Here is a 17,931-nt window from a genome sequence, read left to right as displayed (position 1 = left end):
ACACAGTTAGTGATGTCACCCACCAGTACCTGCTTTACAGAGGCCGCTTTCTCCCTGTTCTGAGTGCTGGAAACTGCTCTCCCAATGTACAAAGGAGCAGAGGAAGCAGGTGAAGAGCTCAGAAGGCAGCACACATTCAAATAACAATACAGTTAGTGATGTCACCCACCAGTATCTGCTTTACATATTTCATAAGTACATAAGTAATGCCACACTGAGAAAAGACCAAGGGTCCATCGAGCCCAGCATCCTGTCCACAACAGCAGCCAATCCAGGCCAAGGGCACCTGGCAAGCTTCCCAAACGTACAAACATTCTATACATGTTATTCCTGGAATTGTGAATTTTTCCCAAGTCCATTTAGTAGTGGTTTATGGACTTGTCCTTTAGGAAACCGTCTAACCCCTTTTTAAACTGCTAAGCTAACCGCCAACCGGCTCCCCTTCGTCCACATGTTTGTTTACTCCTTCAAAGAATTGAAGTAAATTGGTCAGGCAAGATTTCCCCCACACAAAAGCCGTGCTGACTTGGTCTCAGTAATCCATGTCCTTGGATGTGCTCTGTAATTTTTCCCCGACACTGACGTCAGACTCAGCGGTCTGTAATTTCCCGGATCTCCCCTGGAACCTTTTTTAAAAATCTGCGTTACATTGGCCACCCTCCAAACTTCCGGTACCACGCTCGATTTTAAGGATAAATTGCATATCACTAACAGTAGCTCTGCAAGCTCATTTTTCAGTTCTATCAGTACTCTAGGACACAGGAGCCCAGTATAAGAGGCTTGGGGAGGCTAAGCCTCCCCAGACCCCCACAGCAGTCTCATTCTCCGACGCAACACCGGCCCGACACGCTGTCTTTCTTTATCTTTAGTTTTCCGTTGACCGTCCGTCCATCCTCTCTGCAGTGCTCTGAGCGCTGCCGGCCGGCTCACCATCAGCTGAGCGCCATGCCCAGTTCCAGCGCGCCGCGTCCCTCCTCCTCCTCCTCTTCTTACCATGACGCGGGCCGGGGATCTTGGGGACAGTCAGAGCTCGCGCGGGGAAGGGGCGAGATGGATCGGTGGAGCGGGTGGGATATTCATATTGTGCAGGCTCTCAGCCAGTCAGCCTTCCCTACGCGAGAGCGATGCAACTTCCTGTTCCCCACGGGAGGGGCCGTCAAAGTATGGAAGGGAAGGCTCAACGCTGATTACAATGGTTGTCTGAGGTGTTCCCACTTCCTTCCCAGACCCAGGCCAGACCATAATAATTCAAGAAGAGGAAATTGTGGCACGCAGCGCACATTGGATTTCAGGAGAGGTAGGTGCTGACTCTGAAGGTTTAAGTCAAAATAAAAACATTAATATTTTGTTTCATGCAGATCTCTTTTTGTTTAAACATAACTAAATGGGCTATAAGCCCCTAATGCTTTTGGTTGCTATATTTTGTTTGTGATGACTTATACTGTGCCAAAATTGAAACTTGAAAACTGTTTTCTCTATCTGGTCATTAATAAAAGGAGCTCATTGTGAATTTCCACCCTAAAAGCATGTTTTGTGGTTGTATATGACATGAGAATTGTGATATGATCCCTTGTTTCATATTGTTGACGGTCTGCATTTTCCGTATGGGTGGTATATTGGTGTATTAGGTTCTGCCCAGTGTAATATTTATGGAACAGTAAGGTTCTGAGTGTGGTTTTGCACAAAGTTGTGCATAGTGTTTTGCAGTTGAGCGATTGTGGTTAGTATATGCTTTGAGCAACCACTTTATTCTTTGACATATGATACATATCTAATGTCTAAATTTAATAAAAGGTACTAATTGTGACTTTTATTTTTATTTTTTTTCTGTGTGTTATCAGACAATTATGGATTTAAGCTCCACCCTGGCCCCGCCCCTAACCCCACCCCCTTTAGCCTCCCCAAATAGTTGGGCCACCGACTGCCTATGCTCTAGGATGAATACCATCCGGTCTAGGAGATTTGCTACTCTTCAGTTTGCTGAACTGCCCCATTACGTCCTCCAGGTTTACCTTGAAGTCAAGAAGTTTCTCCGACTCCGCTTGAAATACTATTTCCGACACCGGTATCCCACTCAAATCTTCCTCGGTGAAGACCGAAGCAAAGAATTCATTCAATCTCTCCGCTATGTCTTTATCTTCCTTGATCGCCCCTTTTACCCCTCGGTCATCCAGCGGCCCAACCGATTCTTTTGCCGGCTTCCTGCTTTTAATATACCGAAAAAAATGTTGCTGTTTTTTTTTTGCCTCTAATGCTATCTTTTTTTTTCGTAATCCCTCTTGGCCTTCTTTGTCTGCGCCTTGCATTTCCTTTGACACTCCTTATGCTGCTGCTTGTTATTTTCAGACGCTTCCTTCTTCTATTTTCTGAAGGCAGTTTCTTTTAGCCCTAATAGCTTCCTTCACCTCACTTTTCAACCATGCCGGCTGTCTTTTGGACTTCCATCTTTCTTTTCTAATTCACGGAATATGTTTGGCCTGGGCCTCCAGGATGGTATTTTTGAACAGCGTCCGTGCCTGTTGTACAGTTTTTACCCTCTCAGTTGCCCCCCTAAGTTTTTTTTTTAACCGTTCTTCTCATTTTATCATAGTCTCCTTTTTTAAAGTTCAATGCTAACGTATTTGACTTCCTGTGTATAGTTACTTCAAGGTTAATATCAAAACTGGTCATATTATGATCACTATTATCAAGCGGCCCCAGTACCATAACGTCCCTCACCAGATCATGCGCTCCACTAAGGACCAAGTCTAGAATTTTTCCTTCTCTCGTCGGCTCCTGCACCAGTTGCTCCATAAAGCTGTCCTTGATTTCATCAAGGAATTGTATCTCTGTAGCATGTCCCGATGTTACATTTACCCAGTCTATATTTGGATAATTGAAGTCACCCATTATTATCACATTGCCCATTTTGTTTGCGTCTCTGATTTCTTTTATCATTTCTGCGTCTACCTGCTGATCCTGGCGAGGCGGACGGTAGTACACTCCTATCACCGTCCTTTTGACTACACAAAACAGAGGAATTCAATAAGTGGCTTGAGTCTTGGTGTAAAGAAGAAGGTTTTAGATACATAGGAACAGGGGGTAATATGTGGAAAAATAACAGGCTGTACTGTAATTATGGGCTACATCTTTCTGTGATGGGAAAAAGGATCCTTGGGGAGAAATTCAGACAATATGTTTCTAGACATTTGAACTAGAGGGTGACAAAAGGAAACAAGGGATTTCGGAAAGTCACCCCCAGAATAAACATGATGGCAGAGGGAAAGGTCATGTAAATATAGTAAACCACCTAAACTCACTAAGCACATGGAAAGCTATGTGCACAAATGCTCGTAGTCTAAGTAAAAAGGTTCAAGACTTGCAAGCACTGATGTTTGAAGAAAGCTTGGATATTGGAGACGTGGTTCAACGATTCCCATGAATGGGATATGACAGTACCGGGCTATAATCTTTTTAGGAAGGCTAGAGAGGGCCAAAGAGGTGGAGCAGTGGCTCTGTACGTGAGAGACAATATCAGAACGGCTGAAATGCGGGGAAACTGGGGAAAGGAAGAAACTTTATGGATTGTCCTGGAAAGAGAAGATGGAACCTGTATCCAAATGAGGGTTATCTACAGACCTCCTGCACAAACAGAGAAGCTAGACAAGGATCTGATAGAAGATATTCAAAAGATTGGTATGAAAAGGGAGGTGCTACTGTTGGGAGATTTCAGTTTGATGTGAATTGGAACATCCCGTCTGCGGAATCGGAAAGAAGTAGGGAGATTGTGGATGCCTAAGTGCCTTGCTCAGACAAATGGTGTTGGAACCCACGAGGGAAGGGTTGATGCAGGATCCTAGTGCTCACGGATGGGGGTAGTGTTTCCAATATCCGGGTGGGTGCCCACCTATGTAATAGTAAACATCTCACCGTATGGTTTGAAATAAGAGCGAAGGCGGAGTGCGGACACACAAAACTCAAAGTACTGGATTTCAGACGTTCTGATTTTGATAAAATGGGGGAATACCTGAAGAAGGAGCTGTTAGCGTGGGAAGGTGCAGAAGATGTGGAAAAACAGTGGTCCAAACTAAAGGCTGCTCTAAATGTGGCGACTGATCTTTTTATGAGGAAAGTAAACAAAGACAAGAGAAGCAGAAAGCCTATATGGTTCTCCAACCAAGTAGCTGAAAAAATAAGAGCAAAAGAGGCTTTGTTCAAGAAATACAAAAGAACGCAATGAGAGGATCATGGAAAAGATTATCGGATTAAACTGAAAGAAGCGAAGAGGGAAATACGGCTAGCGAAAGCACGAGCAGAAAAAAAATAGTTAAAGATGTAAAGAGAGGTGACAAGATTTTTTTTCAGATATATTGGAGAAAGGAGAAGAGATAGGAATGGAATTGTGTGACTGAAAGATAATGAGAATGGCTGTGTGGAGAGTGGTGAAGATAAAGCGAATGTGCTAAACAATTATTTCTCTTCGTGTTCACGGAGGAAAATCCTGGAGAAGGACTGCGGTCGGCTGCCAAGGGAACGTCTGGGAATGGAGTGGATATTGTGCCGTTTACAGAAGAAAGAGTTTATAAATAGCTTGAGGTTATCAATAGAAATCAAACAAAATAAAACATGGAAAAGAAAATAAGGTGATACCTTTTTTAATGGACATAACTTAATACATTTCTTGATTAGCTTTCGAAGGTTGCCGTTCTTCGTCAGATCGGAAATAAGCAAATGTGCTAGCTGACAGTGTATATAAGTGAAAACATTCAAGCATTACTATGACAGTCTGACAGGGTGGGAGGATGGGGGTAGGTAGGAGGTATGCATGGGGACATCAAAACATATCATTGATATTCTAACAGGATGGGTGTGGATAGATGAGGGGTGGGGTGATCAACAGAGAAATACAGCTTTATGGTTTATAATGGGCTAGGAACCCCCGATCACTGGGGTACAGTACTGCGTTCGGTTTTTGTTTTATGTTGTTACTCAGTGTTACTGGAAAAGCCTCTATATTCTCAGTGATCTAATAGTGCCTATTGGGAACAGGAGAGATAAGGAAGACTACATAGGACCTGCAGAGATCGTAGATCTGCATATTTTACAAGCTGCGACTGAAGCAGCCGAATTGGAGTGGGGACTCCGAACGGGCCAATCCAGTAAGCCGTTGACACAAGAGCCCACCTCCCACTAAGATAAGTGTCATAAATTACATCTGGTTGACATTTACAGTAGAAAGAGAATGTTTAACTATAAAACAGATATTTAGAGAGGGAAGAGGTAGGAGTGTGATGATGTCACAACGGGAATAACCATGGGCAATCACTGTGAGCAGGTCCAGCCGGTTTCCCTTATCACTGAGCACAATAGCAAATAGAAAAAAGAGCGCACAATAGGCACTATTAGATCACTGAGAATATAGAGGTTTTTCTAGTATAACATTAGGATAAAATTTAATGCCAAGAAGTGTAGAGTGATGCACTTGGGGTGCAGAAACCCAAAACAGAGATACCGAATAGGAGGGGAGAGATTAGTAAGCTCGACTCAGGAGAGAGACCTTGGGGTGTTGGTGTCTGAGGATCTAAAGATGAAGAAACAGTGTGACAAGGTGACGGCCGTGGCCAGAAGGATGCTAGTCTGCGTAGAGAGGGGCGTAATCAGCAGAAGAAAGGAGGTGTTGATGCCCCTTTACAAGTCGTTGGTGAGGCCCCACTTGGAGTATTGTATTCAGTTTTGGAGGCCGTATCTTGCTAAAGATGTAAAAAGACTGGAAGCGTTGTAAAGAAAAGCTATGAAAATGGTATGGGATTTGCGTTGCAAACCATACGAAGAGAGACTTGCTGACTTGAACATGTATACCTTAGACGAAAGGAGAAACAGGGGTGACATGATACAGATGTTCAAATATTTGAAAGGTATTAATCCACAAATGAAACTTTTTCGGACATGGGAAGGCGGTAGAACTAGGGGACATGAATTGAGGTTGAAGGGGGGGGCAGACTCAGGAGTAATATCAGGAAGGATTTTTTCACATAGAGGGTGGTGGATATGTGGAATGCCCTCTCGCAGGAGGTGGTAAAGATGAAAACGGCAATGGAATTCAAACATGCATGGGATAAACACAAAGGAATCCTGTTTTGAAGGAATGGTTCTGTGGAATCTTAGCGGAGATTGAGTGGCGACGCCAGAAATTGGGAAACAGAATGGGAGCTGGGCAGACTTCTATGGTCTATGCCCTGATTGTGACTGAATAGATAGGGATGGGCTGGAGTGTAAAATTTAAGGGGCTTCGATGTTAGCTCCAGAACGTAGTACAAGAACATTTCTGGGTAGACTTCTACAATCTTGTGCCCTGAGAAAGGCAAGGACAGATCAAACTGGGGTATACATATAAAGTATCACATACCATGTAAATGAGTTTATCTTGTTGGGCAGACTGGATGGACCATACAGGTGTTTATCTGCCGTCATTTACTGTGTTAGGACTTCACGTTTATTACGGGCAACGCTAAGGCAAAATTATTTGCAGCTAATAAAATTAATCGTGCCGCACAGCATTTCCCTCCCTTCTCCCCCCCCCCCCCCCCCCCCAGTGCATCTGTTCCTCCCTGTCCGCAGTTCTATAGCAAAAATATCCATGGTAATCTAATGAACACCTCCCTCCCCCCCTCTTCCCTGGATGCACCACATAAGGTTCAGTCTGCCAAATGGAAAAATAGAAGATGGTGGCATGGAGGCAGGAATAAGTAGGTGACGTTTTTGCCTCTTCTTCAAGATACGCAGGAGGAACCTGGAGTGCTGTGGGGGATCCACTAGACTACTAGAATTTTTTTTTTGGGGGGGGGGGTGTCGGGATATCTAGCAGTTGGGGTGTTGGAAGATTTTTTTTGGCTTTTTTTAATTAAATGTCTCCTTTCTTGTCAGTGCACGAGCCAATCGCTGTTGTGTGTGCTGTTTGTTTTTTCTTTAATGCAGCAGTAATTTGCATGCCATTAGTTTACTGTATCAGATGGCAAATATTTCATGTGTGCTCTGCCATTGGCACACTGCTCTAGCACACATCTTTCTGCATCGGCCCCTAAGTTTCTACCTGAGACAACAGAGGGTTAAGTGACTTGTCCAAGATCACAAGGAGCAGCAGTTGTATTTGAACCTGGCCTGGTGCTCTAACCATAGGAGCCAACTTTTCAACATGACTGGAGGTGCTAAACTCAGTGGAAATTACTCCACCCTGGACACAATCAAGGAGTTTACTCAATATTGGGGGTGCTCAAGCACCCACAGAGCTGGCTCTTATGGCGCTAACCAGTAGGCGACTACTCCACTGAGGAACAGCATGCCCAGCAGCACCCAAGGGAGAGCTTGATCATGGTCCAAGGCTCTTACTGGTACGCTCTGAAAAAGTAATCTTTGCCAGCATGAGAGAGGAATTGCATGATCTATTTGGACTGTCCTGTCTTCAGAAAAGAATTACTACATATAAGCAATTGCCATTCACTAGTGTTTCCTAATTAACGAGCCCTATAGCAATGTGTTTCACTTCCAGATGTCATACTTGGTCAGATAACCTGAACTAAAGTAACAACGTTTCTTTGTTGTTCTATCATTTTTGACACACAGAATAGTTTTTAATTAGTTTTGAATTGAATTAATTTGTATAAATTATATTCACTGAAAACGAGAGCTTTTGCTGTCTGCAGGATCTCTTCTCTAACTGACAGAGGAATTTCCTAAGAGAACTGGTCTGAGAGAGTTTATTCAAAGAAAATCTGTAGGCTGACCATGCAGAATTTTATGTGTTTTACTGCATTCCATATAGATAGGATTGATGGCTTATATGGTAGAAGTGCAAGAACCTCGTTGAAATTTTTGGAGCCATAGCATGAGCATATATATGTTTATCTTTTCTAAATTAATACTCTAACCATTCTCAACCCATTCCTTGAGACGCATCCAGTCAGGTTTTCAGGATACCCACAATAGATGCTCATGAGATCAATTTCTACACATTACCTCCGTTGTCTGCAAATCTATGCATATTCACTGTGGGTATCCGGAAAACCTTTCTGGCTAGGTGTGTCCTGAGGACAGGATTGAGAACCACTGCTGAAAAGGGTAATTCTATAGCTGAGTGCCTCCTTGTAAGTGCCCTGAGGCCACATGGTAGTAGCTTATTCTATAATAGGACCAAAGGGGTAATTCTATAGCTGAGTGCCTCCATGGTCACATGGTAGTAGCTTATTCTATAACAGAACCAAGGCACCTATCACAGGATAATAGCATAACCTAGTATCAGCATACCTAACATCTAGGCGCCCACACTTAAACCATAAAGCTGGTGTAAATGCAAGTGCTTAAATGTGACAGGAACCCTTATAGGGTACCATATTCCACCCATATTTTCTTTTATTTAACAAAATTTTATATCCCGCACATCATAACATCTGAGCAGGTTACAGTAAAACAAGCATAATTATAATCACAAACATCATTAAAACAAATAGACATTACAACAATATAAAATTCTAAAAAAATATAAAAATGAACATGTAAACTAGCTATACAATTAAAAAATACAATCATTGTTGTAAATGCATTTAACTAGTGCAAAACAGTCTAAAATCCTTGCTACCCAGAAAAAGCCTTACCAAACAAGTCTTCAACTTATGTATGTACCTTTGCAAATATGCACTGGCCAAGATAGATGCATATTTACAGAATAGTACTTGATGGAATATAGGCATGTATGTTCATAAACATGCACATATACATGTATTTGTAGTATCTAAGCATTTATGCATTACTTCCTAGTTTATAGAATTGCCCTTTATTCCCCTGATTCTATAACAGTCACCAAAAATTGTGTGCAGAAATTTAGGCATGCCCCCATTGGCTTTTTAACAAGGAACTATTGGCACTAATTAGAATAAAGTGGGACTCACATGCATAAATTTAGGTGTGGGATCCATGCCTAAAAGCCCGAAAAAGAGGGCATGGAAATGGGAGGGTCATGGGCTTTTCAGGGCGGATCGGGGTCATGGTTTTGAGTTACGCATGTAATTATAGAATAACAGTGCTTCATGCATAAATTTAAAAGAAAAAACAAAAATGATGATACGTGAAAGATCACGGGTTGATCAATGAGGATGTGAGCCACACCATTATCAGCTTGGGGCACAGTTCCCGGATGGTGGAAGCGATGGAAAATCTGAAGATCTGCGTTTAACAGACTAATGCTCTGGTTGATTGTGAATGTTAGCTACGTTGCGATAATAGTATACTGATGAATATATGAGATTAGACAGTGTTTGGGATATTTTTAGAATGATATATTAAATTTAAGCATGGGCATTTGTACTATGTTTTCGTTGGTGCAAATGGTGTCAAAATTTGCACACAAAACCTTCGCTAAAGTGTTATGCGCCAAACTTTAGGCACAGCTTATAAAATAACGCTTAAGCAGGGGTTTTTTGCTGCCGATTTTTTTAGGCGCCGTTTATAGAATTCACCCCCCCCCCCCCCCCCCCACGTGTTCAAAAATGGTAACATTGTTATTTGTTTTGCCTTGTTCTATAAAGTTTTGCTATTCTAGAATGTTTAAAAATATTACTAACATGACATTTGTCCTCTGTTGTTTTATTTATATTTAAAGAAATATCTGCTTATCTTTTCCTAGGCTTTATCAGAATGTGCAGTAACAATAAAGACAATTCATCTCAAAAGGGTAAGGATATAGGAGAAACTATACCATGTTAAGCAGATTTTCTATTCAAAGTTCTGTGGATCTTTAGTTTTGTTTACAAATAGATATCTAAGATCATTTATTAACAAGCGTATGCTAATGTCATTTATGTGCATTATTTACCACAGGGCCCATTTTACATAAGGCAAGGTTGAAAGTGGGAGTTTATTTCTATCCTTTAATTAATGTTGCCCCAAGGGCAGTGCAGCCACCCAAGGCGCAGGGGAGACGGAGCATAAAAATCACTTCCCATCCATTGTCTCCCCTGAGGTGACTGTGGTACAGTGGGACAGACTGAGGGCACTAGGGGGCATCTCACCCAAGACACTATACCAGTTCGGGACACTCCTGCCTTCAATAAATGTCTTCAGTTTATAGCTAAGTTGGATAATTCTTTTTAACTCTATTGCTCTGTCCTCTTGTGATAAATTCTCAGTGGACTAATATAAAACACGAACATACCTAAATCTCCATCACCCAAACTGCAAAGGACTCAAATACAAATCAACCTATGCGTCCAGCTTCTCCTATATAAGCACACAACTATGGAACGCAATACCAAAAGCTGTGAAAACAACATACGACCACCTGAACTTCCGGAAATTACTAAAAACTAACTTGTTCAAAAAGGCATACCCTAATGATCCAGCTTAAATGCCTTAACCCAGCAACACAACAAAACCAAAGCTCATACTGGACATAACTTAACTCTTCCTTCTTACGATTCCCCAATGTGTCTGTCACAAATGAACTTTACTTTACCACAACCTCACTTCGTATTTGTTAAAACCGGTATTGGCGATCGCCTCTTCGGTACTTTGTAAGCCACATTGAGCCTGCAAATAGGTGGGAAAATGTGGGATACAATTGTAACAAATAATAATAATAAAAAGATGTTGCAGTACATGAGCTTATAAGATCATGCACCACATATTGTATGTTCTTTGAAGTTGTGCTGTTGGCAAACCAAATTTTCAGGTACTATTGGAGGATCAGGAGAAGTTGAGCCTAGGTACAGTGTCTTGCAAAAATCTTTGCATCATTGTGCATTTTTTATATTTTGCTATCTAAAAAATAGAATTGAAAATGCATTAAATAGTTTTTCACTGAACTACATAACACATGTGCTATACTTTAATACAGTGGTTCCCAAACCTGGTCCTGGAGGCACTTCATACAGTTAGGTTTTCAGGATATCCACAATGAATATTCCTGAGAGAGATTTGCATGCCCTTCTTCCACAATATGCAAATTATCTCATGAATATTCATTGTGGATATCCTGAAAACCTGACTGGCTGGGGTGCCTCCAGGATCAGGTTTGGGAACCACTGCTTTAACATGAAAGAATAATTATAGTATTCAAAAATGTATTAAAATGTAGAAACCCAAAATGTCTCTATTTGCTTAGGTCTTCACATCCTTTGATTCAATTTGGTAGAAGTCCCTTTTGCAGCAAATAAGAGCCATAAGTCATTTTGGATAAAAGTCTACGAATTTTATATGGCAGGGTTGTGTAGTTTTACTCCATTATTTTTCTGCCAAAGGTTCTTTTGTTGGAACAAAATTATTCAAAACCATTTTAATTAGTGCAGCCTTGACAATTCTTGCAGGCTTTCATAATCAATCTTGCTAGTCTTAGGGGAGAAGGTTAGACTTTCCTCCAAGTGCTTCTGATTCCCCAAAACACTGATTCAAACTGTTCCTAGACTTCAACACATTTCTGAGAAAGGGATAAGTTCAAGATGGTTTTATTAGACACTCTTTTCCCATGCCTTAAGAGGAAAACAGGCTCTTTTTTTTGGAAAGCAAGGAGACTTCATGAGATCTGTATGTATCCTCTCCTTGGACATATTTCAGATTCTGGTAGGCAGTGGCGTAGCCAGAAGGCAATTTTTGGGTGGCCCAACAGGTTGGATGGGTGGGTACTAGAGTTGCCAACTTTTTTGAAAGAGAAAAAACAGCAACCTGATGCACCCATGCTCTGTCCCTACCCCCCACTCCCCATAACTTCAATGAGGGTTGCAGTGCAGGCTTCAGTGGCTGCAGGCCAATTGAGAGCTAAGGGAAGTACAATAGACTGCACTATTCAGCCCCATTGAGCCATGGTCCTCCAACACATATATGGTATTGAAGCCAAACACATTCTGCATCCAGAGAACCTCCTGGCCCTCCACCAACAATGGATACAAAGCACAGCAAGGACAATTCTCCATAAAACTCATCATACAAAGAAATTTTGGTTTCTAGTGTAATCTCAATTACAGACATAAATTAATTTTAATTTAAAAAAATCTATAAAACAAAAGTCACTCAAAACATAGAGCAAATTCACCATGCCAACACTAACTTCCAAAAACAAAGATCCTACCTATGAAAAAGAAGTGCCTTAAATATTATAGTAGGGCCCTAAAATACAAATACATTTATCAGGAAAGCTGAACAAGCCAGATTACTACAGAATGCTACATGGAAACTTCATGCTAACAGAATACCTCAGTCACACACACAGGACACAAATGCCAAATACAGAATAAGTGACCACAAACTCTAGAAATATAAATTAAACAGAAACCCCAAGAAACTAGACCTTACATGTAGTACAACACCAGAGAAACAAGAAAGAAAGGCATTTGCTCCTGTGCAAAATATAAAGATGGCACATGCCAGGGATGGTGTTTAGGGGTTGCAACTAGGGCAATTGTGCTTGGTTCCTTGGCCAGAGAAAGCCTGCATGCTGGAAGCTGAAGGTGCAGCCTGGTAATGGACTTTGGGGTCCTTTCCAAGATTTCTGTCCTGGACCCCAGCCATGTTTAACATCAACTTTGGCAAGATGTACATTCCAAATCCAACATATTATATCCACAACATTGAAAATAAAATAATTTTTTATACCTTTTTGTTGTCTGGTCATTTTATTTCTCAAATCATATTGGTCCCAGTCTCTGGTTTCTGCTTCCCTCTGTCTTCTCTTAACTCACTTGCCAGGATCTCCTGTCTGTTTGACATTTCTTCTTTCTCCATGTCCATCATCCATCTCCCATCTCTGTTTTCCTATATTTCCTTGTCCAGTATCTCCCCTGTGTTCATATCCCCTCATCCATCATCATTCTTCTGTGCACTTATGCACCCCATGCCCAGCATATCCCTTCTGTGTTCCTATTCTCCCCCTTGTCTGGTATCTCCCCCCCCCCCCCCCCGTGTGTCCATATACCCCCCTCTCCAGTGTCCATTCCATATCCCCGTTCCCCCCCCCCCCCCACCCTTGTCAGGCATTAGCCCTCTGTGCCCATGCGTCATCCGCATACAGCATCTCACATTTGTGTCCCTGTCCCCATGCTCCCACCTAATGCCCATCATCTCCCTTCTGACAGCAACTGTACAGATTCGGCACTGGTGTCCTGCTCCAGGGCCTTCTGCGTCCTACCACCGTAAACAGGAAGTTACATCAGCGTGGCAGAGGGAAGGCCCCGGAGCAGGACGTCGGTGCTGCATCTGTAGAGTTGCTGTCAGGCAGCGCCATAGCAAAGTATAAGCGCTGCCGCGGGGGTAGGAGATAGGTGCAACAGCCGCGCCAACAGCATTAAATGCAAGCGCTGCGGCAGGGGTGGGATAGGGCGAGGATTGGAAGACACGGACTCTGCTTCTGGGTGGGCCTGAGGCTAAACTGGGTGGGCCTGGGCCCATCTAGGCTCACCCGTAGCTACGCCCCTGCTGGTAGGAGTACAGCACTTACGTTCTTTTAGCCTAACACCTGGTTTGAAACTGTTCATCAAACATCTGCACCTATTTTTGTGTTGTATTTGGAGAAGCTGGAAATGCTTGTGTTTCTGTACCTGGACAGCTAGATGATCAAAATATTGTGAACTGTGAACAGATCCATTTTAAATCATTGTTCAATTGTTATTCACTAGAGTTTATTGTTGATTTCTGTAAGTAGCTTGTGAGGTTATTGATAGGTTATCAGTGCCCCTATAAATACCAATCTGCCAAATGATATAGCCAAAGATGAAGTGTCTACAGTAGGGGAGATTTATTTGTAGTCAGCAGATATCAACATGGTCTGTAGTCCAAGAACCAGGTTAACATACATAAATTTTTTAGCACTGGACTAGTGTCCCAAGTTTTAATTTCTCAAAACCAGGGCTCCTGATTTCACCCAGTCTTTGGTCTTAGAACCTGAACGTTGAGAATGTAGTCCTATATTTTTGTGTATATAATGCATTCATTATATGCTATACTGTTTTTTTTTTTGTTTGTTTACATTTTCCCCAGCTCCGGTTTCTGTCTCTCTTTAATTCCTCCCCCCCACCCCCCGTAAAGTCCTGCATCTCCCCCTTCCCGCAGTCCTCTGATGCAGCAGAAGACTGCCTGTGTGGATCACTGCTAGTACGGCAGTATAGCTAGAGACTGTAAAGAAGTCAGGAAGACTGTGGGGGGAGAGAGAGAGATGCAGGACTCATGTGGGGAGGTTAAAGAGAGGTACAAACCAGATCAGGAGCAAAATGCAGGACTCATGGAGAGAGGAAAGAAGAGGGAGGAAAGGCCCCAGTGCTTGCAGGAAAAAACCTACCAAATTCCTCCTGCCCTCATCTGCTTTACAATAGATGGACGAAGGTTTACCTTGGTGGGTGGCTTGGGTGGACAGGAAAGATGGGGGTGGAAGGAAAGGGGATGGTGGGGGAGATGAAGGGCTATTTTTATGCTTACAAATTAGACTTGTGCAAGCTTTGAAGCATTACTGGTTAGGGTCATGGTTCTTTGGCAACCAGACATTTTATAACCCTAATAGATAGAAACATGACGGCAGATAAAGGCCATATGACCCATCCAGTGTGCCCATCCTCTGTAAGCCCTAATTCTTCCTGTTCCTAAGCGATCCCACATGCTTATCCCACGCCTTTTTAAATTCTGGAACAGTGCTCGACTCCACAACCTCCACCGGGAGGCCATTTCATGCCTCCACCACCCATTCTGTGAAATAGTACTTCCTTAGATTACTCCTAAGCCTATTCCCTCTTAACTTTGTCATATGCCCCCTCATTCCAGAGCTCTCCTTCAATTGAAAAAGGCTCTCTTCCTGTACATAAATGCCCTTGAGATATTTAAGCGTCTCTATCATGTCTCCTCTCTCCCTCCTCTCTTCCATCGTATACATGTTGAGGTTCATAAGCCTGTCCCTATAATTTTTGCGTTCTAGACCGCTTACTAATTTTGTAGCTGCCCTCTGGACCAACTCCATCCTGTTTATATCTTTCTGTAGGTGCGGTCTCCAGAACTGCACGCAGTACTCTAAATGGGGCCTCACCAGAGACTTATACAACGGCACTATCACCTCCTTTTTCCTGCTGGTCATGCCTCTCTTTCTGCACCCAAGCATCCTTCTGGCTTTGACCGTCGCTTTTTCTACCTGTTTGGAAGCTTTAAGGTCATCAGACAGAATCACCCCCAAGTCCCGCTCTTCCTTCGTAAACTGAAGCACTTCACCCCCTATACTGTACCGTTTCCTCGGATTCTTGCGACCCAAGTGCATGACCCTGCATTTTCTGGGATTAAACCTTAGTTGCCAAATATCGGTCCATTCCATATCATCAAGCTGATCAATCCATAGACTGGTGGGTTGTGTCCATCTACCAGCAGGTGGAGATAGAGAGCAAACTTTTGCCTCCCTATATGTGGTCATGTGCTGCCGGAAACTCCTCAGTATGTTCTCTATCTCAGCAGGTGGTGGTCACACACAGCAGCAGCTCTGGCTAGGCCTCCAAGCCTAATTTTTAGGTTTTGTTGAGTGCCTGGGGTTGAGGGCTCTTTTGAGCAAGTGCAAACCTGGTGGTGCCAGGTCCCTCCTTTTCTCCCCCCTCCCGCTGGCTCCGTTAAAAAAAAAAAAAAAAAAAAAAAATTTTGAACGGCCTTAAAGGCGTTTATTTCGACGTTTATTTAAGCGTCTATTGCAGCTACTCACTGAGACACCAGGTTGTTACAACTCGGAGCGGACAGCAGGTAATTTTACCTTTTTATAGCGGGCGGGGGTTCCCCGATTCTTCTCCTCGTGGCTCATGGCGTCGGAGGGCGAGGGCGCAAAGGGTCGCTCCCCGGGTCGCTCGAGCGCTTCTAGAGGGGATGCGGGGGTCTTCAAGCCGGATTCGCCCTTGGTGGGTGACAGTTTCGCGACCGATGCATGTCCCGGTCCTTCCTCCGGCGTGGCGGTTTTTCCCGCCATAAACGCCCATCCCCCGCTCCTCGCCTCCGCCATCTTGGCCGGCCACGCGGCTCGGACGGCTTCTTCTTGGGCCGCCCTTGAGGTTGGAGACATTAATGCCATGAACGCCCTTAATTTGGGCGACGGCACAGAAGCGGCTAAAGTTAAGAGCCGTTCTTCCCGCGCGGCTCCTTCGCGGAGTTTCGCGCCGGACGCCATTTTGCATGCGCAGCATGTCTCTCCCCCGCTATTGCGAGCGCCGGTTGAGAGCGCGCCTAGGGCTGTTGCCCAGGCTGCGGAGGTGCACAGTCTGGGGGGTTTCTCCCCCGAGTTTGTTTTGCTGCTGCATCGGGCCTTCCTCATGCACAACGCTGCCCCCGCTCCCTCCTCTGGTAAAGAGGTTGAGGTTCCCAGAGGTAAACGCCCTCGGGTTGATTCCCAGGCCTTGGAGGAATTTGTCTCCTCCGATGTAGATGAGGGCAGCGTGTCTGAGGTCTCCCAACGGTCCTTTGCGGATTCCTTGGTGGAGACGGATCCCCGCTCGGATGGAGCGGATGACCCCTCTGCAGCGCGGCTTTTTCGCCCGGAGGATTTGCCCAACCTGTTGTTACAGGCCATGGACACTTTGAAGATATCCTCTCCGGAGGACGTCTCTCCCTCAGCCCCTGTTGGCTCTGCCATTATGCTGGGGACTAAGCGCCCGCCTAGAACCTTCCACGTGCATGATGCCATGCACACCTTAATTTCGGCTCAATGGGATGTCCCAGAAGCGAGCCTTAAAGTGGCTAGGGCTATGTCCCGCCTCTATCCTTTGGCTGTGAGTGAACGTGAGGCCTATCTGTGGCCTACCGTGGATTCTTTAATCACTGCGGTGACTAAGAAAACGGCATTGCCGGTGGAAGGTGGCACGGCCCTAAAGGACGCCCAAGACAGGAGATTGGAGGCGGCTTTAAGGTCGTCCTTTGAGGCGGCTGCTTTAAGTTTGCAGGCCTCAGTTTGCGGCTCCTATGTGGCCAGGGCGTGCCTGACTATGGTTCAGCGGGCTTCCCCCTCGGATCATTTCTTGAGGAATGATTGGCCAGCCCTGGAATCGGGCTTAGCCTATTTGGCAGACTTGCTGTATGATGTCTTGAGAGCCTCAGCGAAAGGCATGGCTCAGACTGTCTCTGCGCGGCGGTGGCTTTGGCTGAAACATTGGTCTGCTGACCACGCCTCAAAATCCCGCCTGGCTAGATTGCCTTTTAAAGGCAAGCTGCTCTTTGGGGTCGAGCTGGACAAAATCGTGACTGATCTCGGCACGTCTAAGGGCAAGAAGTTACCGGAGGTCAGGGCTCGGGCGAGTGCTCGTCCCGGTACCTCCAGAGGACGGTTTCAGGAAGCCCGTCGGTACCGCCCGGGCAGGTCGGGTGCTTCTGCCCCCTCTTCCTTTAAGAGGAATTTCTCCCCCAAGCAGCATTCCTTTCGCAGAGACCGCCGTCCCGGAGGTGCTCCCTCCGGTCCTTCCCCAGGGTCTCGTACCCAATGACGGGGTATTGGTCCACGCCCCAGTGCAGATTGGAGGATGGCTGTCCTCGTTTCTGGGCGAGTGGACCACAATAACTTCAGACGCTTGGGTGCTGGAAGTCATCAGAGACGGCTACAAGCTAGAGTTCTGCCGACCCTTAAGAGACGGGTTTGTACTCTCTCCCTGCAAGTCTCCGGTCAAAGCTGTGGCAGTGCAGCAGACTTTGGACAATCTGATCCGCCTGGGTGCGGTCGTTCCGGTGCCAGAAAGTCAGCTTGGCAAGGGGCGTTACTCCATTTACTTTGTGGTACCAAAGAAAGGAGGTTCTGTCCGGCCTATCCTCGACCTCAAAGGGGTCAATCGGGCCTTGAAAGTGCGGCACTTTCGCATGGAGACTCTCCGCTCTGTTATAGCGGCAGTGAAGGCAGGGGAGTACCTGGCATCCTTGGATATCAAGGAAGCGTACCTGCATATTCCCATCTGGCCTCCTCATCAACGCTTTCTGCGT

At 44.6% G+C, this 17,931-nt stretch overlaps 1 protein-coding gene across 2 annotated transcripts in view; it reads left to right on the top strand.

Moving 5' to 3' along the window:
* The window catches only part of XPOT (exportin for tRNA), a 645,960-nt gene that overhangs the window by 543,611 nt on the left and 84,418 nt on the right, over positions 1-17,931 (top strand). For both annotated transcript variants that reach the window (XM_030215950.1, XM_030215951.1), the window contains one exon: positions 9,656-9,703. In XM_030215950.1, coding sequence (XP_030071810.1) covers positions 9,656-9,703 — 48 coding nt within the window. The remainder of the gene's footprint in view (positions 1-9,655; positions 9,704-17,931) is intronic.

This window comes from Microcaecilia unicolor, chromosome 10 (genome assembly GCF_901765095.1).
Source record: "Microcaecilia unicolor chromosome 10, aMicUni1.1, whole genome shotgun sequence".
Classification (NCBI taxonomy): Eukaryota; Metazoa; Chordata; class Amphibia; order Gymnophiona; family Siphonopidae; genus Microcaecilia; species Microcaecilia unicolor.
This window is presented reverse-complemented; position numbering and strand designations above follow the sequence as displayed.